Source organism: Clinocottus analis, unplaced genomic scaffold, assembly GCF_023055335.1.
Source record: "Clinocottus analis isolate CAN_PGR_092001 unplaced genomic scaffold, fCliAna1.0.p SCAF_16, whole genome shotgun sequence".
NCBI lineage: Eukaryota > Metazoa > Chordata > Actinopteri > Perciformes > Cottidae > Clinocottus > Clinocottus analis.
Window position 1 is genome coordinate 1,238,425 of NW_027175887.1, and position 9,494 is coordinate 1,247,918.

At 42.6% G+C, this 9,494-nt stretch overlaps 1 protein-coding gene across 1 annotated transcript; it reads right to left on the reverse strand.

Annotated features, from left to right (window-relative positions):
- Positions 1-1,258: 1,258 nt before the first annotated feature.
- LOC137786412 (ornithine decarboxylase-like) lies at positions 1,259-5,839 on the reverse strand. Its single transcript, XM_068578299.1, has 9 exons — positions 5,725-5,839; positions 4,451-4,578; positions 4,135-4,308; positions 3,881-4,053; positions 3,582-3,798; positions 3,404-3,487; positions 2,660-2,822; positions 2,209-2,330; positions 1,259-1,632 (listed from the first exon to the last, which is right to left on the reverse strand). The coding sequence occupies exons 1-9, from the start codon at positions 5,837-5,839 to the stop codon at positions 1,375-1,377; spliced, it is 1,434 nt and encodes a 477-aa protein (XP_068434400.1). The 3' UTR covers positions 1,259-1,374.
- Between the last annotated feature and the right edge of the window lie 3,655 nt (positions 5,840-9,494).

A 9,494-nucleotide genomic window follows, 5' to 3' on the forward strand; every position in this document is an offset into this window, starting at 1 on the left:
TGAGAAGGTTTTAAATTGAGGGCACAAATTATATCTTGTGCACACAAATTAGTGAACTGTGGCCTCAATATACATATTTAATCTCTATGGCCGTCATTTACAATATGTCGGTGCATCACAATTTCTATGAGGAATATAGATTTTGCATTTCTCAAAACAATATACACATTAAAAACACGCAGGCCTCTTATAAAACAAGCAAAATCAAAAGGATTTTAAAAAAAAATAATAGTACAAAACTATATGAAATACAATTATTCCTTTAGTTCTCTTTAAAGCAACCAAACGTAATTGAAAAATAGCAATTTTACTTTCCAACAGTCACGAGCTCTGGTTTGGTCTAAACTGGCGCTGGGCAAAGTTTTTGGCTCAGAGGCCACAATGAGTTTTAAAGTTTGACAGACAGACGTAGCAAAGTAAAGCTGAGTCCAGACCGAGCGGGTCGCGAGAGTTTCTCGTGCCTGAAGGGGGCGTGGCTTCATGGAGTTACGCAAGTACTTCAATTTCAGTTCCTTTTTTTTAAACCCATAGGTATATTCTCACAAGGGTTACAGTATTGTAGAACTTTAAATGAAGTTAATAAACGTTGTGATTGCGGGGATAATTAAGTTTATGTTTTAAAAAAAGAGAATTGTTTTCTCAAAAATCAGCCACTGGGGGCACAGGGCTAAAAAGGTTAAATCCGCACACACAAAAACACACCGCAAAGTACAGGAGTGGACAGACAGCAGCCACCATGTGGTCGACTCTAGTGGTTAGGAAGCAGCACTCTCACAGTTGGGGGTTCGATTCCCGGTCAGAGAACATCATTCTTTGCTGTTTCATGAACAACCCTTAAGCGAGACACTTGGCTGTGGTTGTGATTCATGACAATGGCATTGCCCCATAATGACGTTATTTGGCCAAGACAGCAACATGGAAGCAACCAGTGTAAATATGCACACAATAAACCGGCCTGAGAGTATAAACCATCCACAACCACGTACATACAGATCTGTAACCAGAAGCAGACTGCTTGGAGAGACGATTACAGATTGTTGCTTCGTAGAGTTAAAAAATGACGACGTGTTTAAAAAGAGTATATAACATAGCAACTTAGCATTCTATGCATTTGATGTGGTCTAATCACAAACTATAGTTGAAATAAAAACCAAACAGTATATATTTACGGTTATACGTTTTTTATTGTTAGACTTTTTTACTTTCATAATTTCCTCGATCACTCAACAATTTTCAAAAGGTTTGATGATAAAGATGGAGTATTTCTTTCTTAAATAGCTCAAAAATATATAGAATTTCAAGACTTACTCTGTAATAATCTAAGCCTGTGATATATGTTCAGGCCAGTAGTGATCCACTACAGAATAGAAGTGATCATTGGCGGATGTTGTAGATGTCAGGAAGGTTTAAGGCGTGCCATGTCTTGGTTGATACAACAGGGTAAATGTGAGCTCTTTCAAAGCCATTAAAGTCTGTGGATGCACAAATGGAGTAAGCCCCCATGTTGTTGATGAGGAGCCAGTCGCCCACATTCAACTCAGGGATCCAGCAGCTGTCTTTTACTTTGTCAATGCTGTCGCAGGTTGGACCCCAGAGAACAGACCGGAACCTCTGCTCGCTGCTGTCAACAACCTGTGAACAACACAAACATTGAAGTATGAAATCTACGTCACGCTGCTTATCTTTTCCTTTAACTCTCATGTCTGACACTTGTTTTGCAGTTTTCTCAGGTCAGGTTGGTGAGTGGCAGAATGTTGTTCAACCAAAGACTGGATATAAGAAGTGGACGTAGTCCTTCTGACGTCACCCATTGGTCTGTGGACTAACGTTTTGAAGTTTTGGTCGTCGCCATTTTGGATCACGTCTGTTGCCCTCAAGGCTTTTATGCAACAAGTGAACCAAAGTGAGCACATCTTGACTTGAAGACCAGCCGTATAGTGCTCTGGTAGCAAGCAGGCAATCCCAAAGAAGCCCACCCAAGATCATCCCCTGCTTTATGGTCTAATTTACATTATATGTGAACATCATTTACTAAATGAACATCATGATGAAAAAGGACTCGAAACTAGAGATTGAGACCATAAACTAATGTTTTTCAAACATTTAACAAAATCTGTTCATTGGCATTGGACATGAAAATCCTAATCTAGTATTTTGAAAAATTGTCCGATATTGGTGTTTTTACGTCGTGATGGGGTTGATATTTACCCTGGTAAGGTATGGATCAACACTGCTGTGGGCCGGATCATTGATAAGGCAACTCAGGGAACCGTACACTCCATCATTAAGGTAGTACATCATTATTCTGTCAGGGCTGCTGCCCTCAACATCTGAAATAATATAAATGCAAAGGTATTCAAATGTAAACCATGAAAATAATAGGAATTTATCCCTCACACCAAATGCAATCATGTGTCTGTTGGTCTGCACAAAATTAGGATTCATAAACCTGCAAGTCATTGTGCTCACTCAAAAGACATCCAGCATGGATGTTTCCTGAAGATGCTTCTTGTTGTAGTGGTGCATTGCCATTTGGAGCCATCAGACTCATCTGGTAGTTGTCACCTACGCATTACATTTTGTTTTATTAAATCAAATACACTCACACATTGTATAAGTATGTGTCAATACAAATACTCAAAAGTGATATCTACATTACCGCTATGTTCATCCATATCCTCTGGGATTACTCTTTTGCCAATGACTTTGGCTGCAAGTGTGAAGGCTGAATCCACGTAGTAGCGGCCTGGTTCTGCAATGATCTGCACGCCACTGTCAGGCGGGAAGAACTCCTCCAGTGCTCCATTAATGACTTCTGAAAACTAGGTAAGGAAACCATGTTGTAGGTTACAAGTATAATTCACAGGAATTACACCTCTATTAATATTCCAGACAGTGGCGCGCGGCCATTAGAGGGCCACAAACGCCAACGCGGTATAATCTCTCCTCCAACACTCGTTTGAGAGAAGAACTTTGGTGGAGAAACTACAGCCTGGTCCGGGATCAACAGGACCTGTAGAGACAGCTAAGCTACACCAGCATGCTTTGGCTAAGCTAGCTGCTGAATGCAGTCGTGCTAGCGCCATATTTTACTTTCCATGCTTGCTTTTTAAATCAAAGTGGACGGATCCAGCATGGACAGCTACGGGAGCAAGGGACATGAAGCACATGAGAATACCAGAACACATGAATAAGTGACTGTTAAGCTACTAAGCTAGCATATCAAGCTAAGTCAACATCGTAACCCACAGACGGATGCCGGACTGCGTCAAAACGGCACAAAACGAGCGGTTTGACGGCATGCTGGCGGTCATTGTGTGATATGTAAGTAACACAATTTGTCTTCTGGCTTTCGAAAAGTTTTTTTTCAATCAATGTTGTTTTTGTTCCATTTTCTTTTTACCTCTTCAAATTCGACTTGGCAGTCCTCCGTCCCAGGGAATCCTCCGCCAATATCCAGGAGACTCATCTGGCGGCCCAACAAATTCTGAAAATCACATCAGTACCACTGTGTAATAAGGCAGCCTTTATCAAGGTTTTATGAGTTTCAACCAACTTCTACTGCTGTGAGGATGCCTTACCGCCGTGTCAAAGACACGTCGGGCGTCTGCGATGGCCTGCTTGAACGCCAAACCTTGAGTGCACCCACTGCCTACATGAAAGCTGACCCCGATGACCTCCAAGCCCAGCTCTCCAGCACGTCCCAGCAGCTTAGCAGCTGACTCCAGGCTGGCGCCAAACTTTGAACTTAATCTGATCTTGGATGCAGAGTCATCCACTGCAATGCGCAGTACCAACCTGTGATTCAAAAGTATTTATCGATAAGCTAACAATCTACACTAAACACAGAGGCAACAAATATCAGCAGTTGTTCACTTACTTGGCTTTGGCGTGACAACGAGATATTTTTAGGAGTTCATCCTCGCTATCAAAAGTCATCGTATGGACTCCATGAGTACAGGCATATTTGATGTGCGACAGTGGTTTGGTTGTGTGTCCGTAAATGATTTTATCAGGTGTCACTCCGAGGGACAGCATCAGCTGGATCTCCACCTGTGTCCAACCAAAGCGTGTTTCAAATGAAGAAATGAAGAAAAGGCTGAGCTGGATTCTCTTTGAAATACTTCATCGTACTTTGCTAGCACAGTCGAAACCCGTGTCCAGAGCGCTCATCATCCTCAAAACTGCTGCATCGTTGTTGCACTTCACTGCATAGAAAGGCTTGACTCGAGGTAAGTTAGTACGCCACCTGAGGTGCTTTTCAAAAATACCATCCAGACTTGCCACATAGAATGGCTCGTCATTGTCCTGAACAAATAGAGCAGAGTCAGCTCATTTTCTTTTGACGATAGCAAACAAAAAACCTCAACTATCACACGATACAAGGACACGATTACACGGAGACTCATAGTGAGGAAAATGAAAGTGACATAATGTCTCTGATACTCACCGCTGAACCAAGCTCTTTTATTTTATTGTCTATGAAGTCTCTGATGGTCCTTCCATTGTCTAAAATGTCAACGTCACAGTTCTCAGAGGACAAAACCTGCACAACGGATCCCTTTATAGTTGCTGGTGCTGGGATGATGAGCAGGAAAACACAAAAGTATGAAATGAATCAACAAATATTGTTAATATAAGACTGGATCACAATAGAAATCAGCTTTTTCTTTGTTAGAGTTTGTCTACATTTTGACATGTTGATACAGGAGTCAAAAGCCAAAACGATAATAACATTACAGATCATATTAAACACTTACCATGTCCCATATGCGCCTCCATATGTTGCAATTTAGATTGTTCACTCCGAAATCGAAAATTCTTCTTATTCCTCTTAACACACAGTCACCTCATTTAAAAGTAGACTTCATACTTTCCTCTTTGGTAGCGCTTATAGTTCGGGCTGGCCCTAGATATGCTGCCGTAGGCCTCGACTGCTGGGGTACTTCTTTCCGGGAGCCTCTGTGATTCCTCGCCTCAAGTGTTTGTGGATCTTGGCTGTCTGAAACCGGTCCTGCCTGCTGCAATGGATTGTGGCTATGTCTGGATCCGGACCTGCCGCTTGCTTCCTACCTCCAAAGGTGGCCCCTCCTCTCTACCTCCTTCTGCTGACATGGATCGTGGTCCTTGCCTACTACTCATTATATGAATCATTGCTGTCATATTCATGCAATGTGCTGTAACTCTGTTACGTTGTTCATTCTGTACACATGACATCTTTTGCTTCTGTCCATGCAGGGAGAGGGATCCTCCTCTGGTTTCTTCCCTTTTTTTCTTTTACTATCTTTATTTAGGGGAGTTTTTCCTGATCTGATGTGAGGTCCCGGGACAGGGATGTCGAATGTGTGCAGGTTGTAAAGCCCTCCGAAGCAAATTTGTACTTGTAATTTTGTGCTATACATAAATCATCTGAATTGAACATGACTGGTGGTGTTCAAAGTGACAAACAAATACATTTCAAGAACTCGACTGCTATGTCCACTTCCAACGGGGAATTACACTGATCAAATATTTGTTTTCCGTGTTTATAGCACAGAAGTCAAATAAACGCTCCCATTCTCGAACATTTCAGATACGTGACTGACTTGATGTTGATTGAGTTGACATCATAGTTAATCGAGCATTAGAATAGAAAGTTGATACAATCTCCTTCGCAAAAGCGGAATTTTAGTTACACTTCTAGTTGTTCAGTAAAAGCGCTTTCATTGGAGCGGCGAACAATGCCCAGGCACTCCATGCTTTCAAATTCGGTCTTGGCGATGGTGAGTTTTTCTGGGTCCAGGCGCCAGGCCCAGGCGTGTACCGGTGGGCCGGTGGTAGAGATGTGATGCTCCACCATATGCTTGACGAGAAGGTGGGCTGCGTGAGGTCCGGGAACTTAGCCAGCAGATGTAGAAACTCCTCAGCCGCCGTCAGTCTGCTCGTCAGCCCAGTGGAGCCAGCTCCACTTAGCGTACATGGGGAAGAACCAAAAGTCACAGCATTTATTAGGCGGCAGCCCTTTACGTCCAGCAATGATCCATAAGCACACAGGAAATCCAGCAGGGGAACGGCAATTTTGGCAGTGACATGAGACAACATTGTCATAAGGCAAAAGTGTAAAGACAAAATATGAATAAAGCTGAAAAATGGAATCTCAATTTTTGGAAATTTTTTAGATCTCTTCTGAAAACATAACTTTACTCATGTGGTTGGACTGCTTTGGTGATGTACATTGGTTTACCAAAGGTTTGGGTTCACAAATGCAGTAAAATATGAATAAAATGGTATATACAACTAAACGTTTTATTTGCGTTTTTTTAATAGAATTTTTTTTACACCTTTCACCAAAATGATAGCAATGGGACTGAGAAATGACTTCATACTGCAGATAAAGCTTCATGGGGTGTGTGCAAATGAAAAATGACCATTAAAACATATTCTGTTTTAAAATTAAATATGAATTATACATTAAAAACTATATTTACACAATATACATGTTCAGGAATATGAAACATACCCGGGCTGTGGGGATGGCTGTGGTGAATCCTCTCTGTAAGATAAATAACTATTAGTCAGTTGAAAGAAAGATGACGTTGAGCGCTCCGCATGCTATGTGTAAATATTAGTCTGATCATGACTGTGGACATAACTTAAGCAGTGCTCCTGGTGCCGTGTGTGCCTTGTAGATATTACTAGCACTGTGTGTAAAACGCTTCATCGTCCCTTCCTATTAGAGGAAACAGTTCGGTGGATCATGTGGCTCAATGAAATAGGTAGGCAGCAGGGAGATCCCAGACAAAAGGGGTTTTAACATCCGTAATTTTCTCTATAAATTGTTATCGAAAGCAAACTGAGAGGGAAACTCATGGTTCTAAAACAGGCCCTCCTTACATAGCTGGCGTGAGGAGTAGGAGCTCCCCCTTAGCTTTGACCAGGTCAAGGCTGAGCCCGTTACACCATGATCCATGACGAGCAGTTGGATCCATGACAATGTCCCCTGATATGAATCTTCTCCATGGCGTTGTCCACTTTTGTTGTTCCTGCAGTAGTACTCCCTTGTCCATCTTTTCCAGAACAAGTCTGACAGGTACTGAACTAATTTTCTTGAAAAACCCAAGGGGTAAGCTTCCAAGTCATTGCCGTCGTCAGAAACCTTGCTTATGTGGCGGTCATTGAGAATGGCGTCTACATCACACAGGATTGTATAAAGGCTTTCATACAATCACAGAAATTAATCATCCTAATAAATCCCTCCCAAACCCCACTGTGGTGGGATGCAGCAGGGAGGTTGAAGGTCCAGTCAATGCCTTTTTGCAGGAGGGTATTTTGAAGTCTCTGATGGTCCTTCCATTGTCTAAAATGTCAACGTCACAGTTCTCAGAGGACAAAAGCTGCACAACGGATCCCTTTATAGTTGCTGGTGCTGGGATGACGAGCAGGAAAACACAAAAGTATGAAATTAATCAACAAATATTGCTAATATAAGACTGGATCACAATAGAAATCAGCTTTTTCTTTGTTAGAGCCGTTTGTCTACATTTGGGACAATATTTGGACAATATTTACATCACAGATCATATTAAACATCTTACCATGTCCCACATGCGCCTCCATATGTCCAACATTGAAGATTCTTCTTATTCCTCTTACCTGTAGTGCTGTTTGTCAATGTACATAGTGTTGGTGGGAGTTACCTACAGTTTTTGAGGTATCAGCCTTCGCGCTGTTGTCACTGGAACCGGTCCTGCCTGCTGTGATGGAGATTGTGAGAGTGTCTGGAGCCAGACGGACCTCCTGGGATGGAGGCCCTGCTGGTGCTCCTCCTCTCTATCTCCTTCTGCTGACATGGATCTGGTTCTCTAGATCGTGGTCCATGTTTCTACTCATTATATGAATATTTTCTGTCATAGTCATGTGCTGTAAATCTGTTCCATTGTTTATTCTTTACACGTGACATCTGTTGCTTCTGTCCATGCAGGGAGAGGGATCTGTTACGCTCCTGAAAGCTCCTTCGTTTTGTTTTCCTAATCTGATGTGAGGACAGGGATGTATGTGTGCGGATTGTACAGATTGCAAAAACCTCTGAGGCAAATTTATATTTGTGATTTTGGACTACACAAAATAAACTGATTGGAAGTTGGCTGATGGTGCTCGAAGTGACAAACAAACACATTTCAACAACTCAAACACAATGTCTCTTCCTGTAAATGCTGACGCGTGCTATGTCCTCTTCCAACGGGGATTACAGTGATCAAATGTTTGTTTTCCTTGATCATAGCACCAAAGTCAAATAGACACTCCCATTCGCAAACATTTCCCAGACATGTAACTGACTCATGTTGGTTCATGGCTTTAGTCTGTGTTGACACAGCGAATAGAGCATCAGAATAGAAAGTTGATACCAATAACTCCTTTTTATCAGGCGGCTCTAATGAGTCTCCTGAATCTCTCCAGTCGATCCAGAATGTGTACTAACAAGAACTAAGAAAAGACATCACGGTACTCTTCTCTGCACCGGCTGTGAAATAAAGACCCAAATTTAAATTTCTCCTCACCTGCAAAGCCTTAATTGATGACGCACCATCATACCTCAAGGAGCTTACAGGGACATGTCACCCCATCGAGAGCTGCAGGGTCACCGGTGCGTCCTGGAGTCCTAACAAGTAGGACGGAACCAGAGTCTTTAGTTATCAAGCTCCTCTTCTGAGGAACGAGCTTCTACTTTGAGTCTGAGGAAGACACAGTCGCCTCATTTAAGACTCGACTGCAGACTCTTTGATAGGCTTATAGTTAGGGCTGGCTCAGGTTTATAGTTAGGGCTGGCTCAGGTTTATAGTTAGGACTGGCTCAGGTTTATAGTTAGGGCTGGCTCAGGTTTATAGTTAGGACTGGCTCAGGCTTATAGTTAGGACTGGCTCAGGCTTATAGTTAGGACTGGCTCAGGCTTATAGTTAGGACTGGCTCAGGTTTATAGTTAGGACTGGCTCAGGTTTATAGTTAGGACTGGCTCAGGTTTATAGTTAGGACTGGCTCAGGTTTATAGTTAGGACTGGCTCAGGCTTATAGTTAGGACTGGCTCAGGTTTATAGTTAGGACTGGCTCAGGTTTATAGTTAGGGCTGGCTCAGGTTTATAGTTAGGGCTGGCTCAGGTTTATAGTTAGGACTGGCTCAGGTTTATAGTTAGGGCTGGCTCAGGTTTATAGTTAGGGCTGGCTCAGGTTTATAGTTAGGGCTGGCTCAGGTTTATAGTTAGGGCTGGCTCAGGTTTATAGTTAGGGCTGGCTCAGGTTTATAGTTAGGACTGGCTCAGGTTTATAGTTAGGGCTGGCTCAGGTTTATAGTTAGGACTGGCTCAGGTTTAAAGTTAGGGCTGGCTCAGGTTTATAGTTAGGACTGGCTCAGGTTTATAGTTAGGGCTGGCTCAGGTTTATAGTTAGGGCTGGCTCAGGTTTATAGTTAGGGCTGGCTCAGGTTTATAGTTAGGGCTGGCTCAGGTTTATAGTTAGGGCTG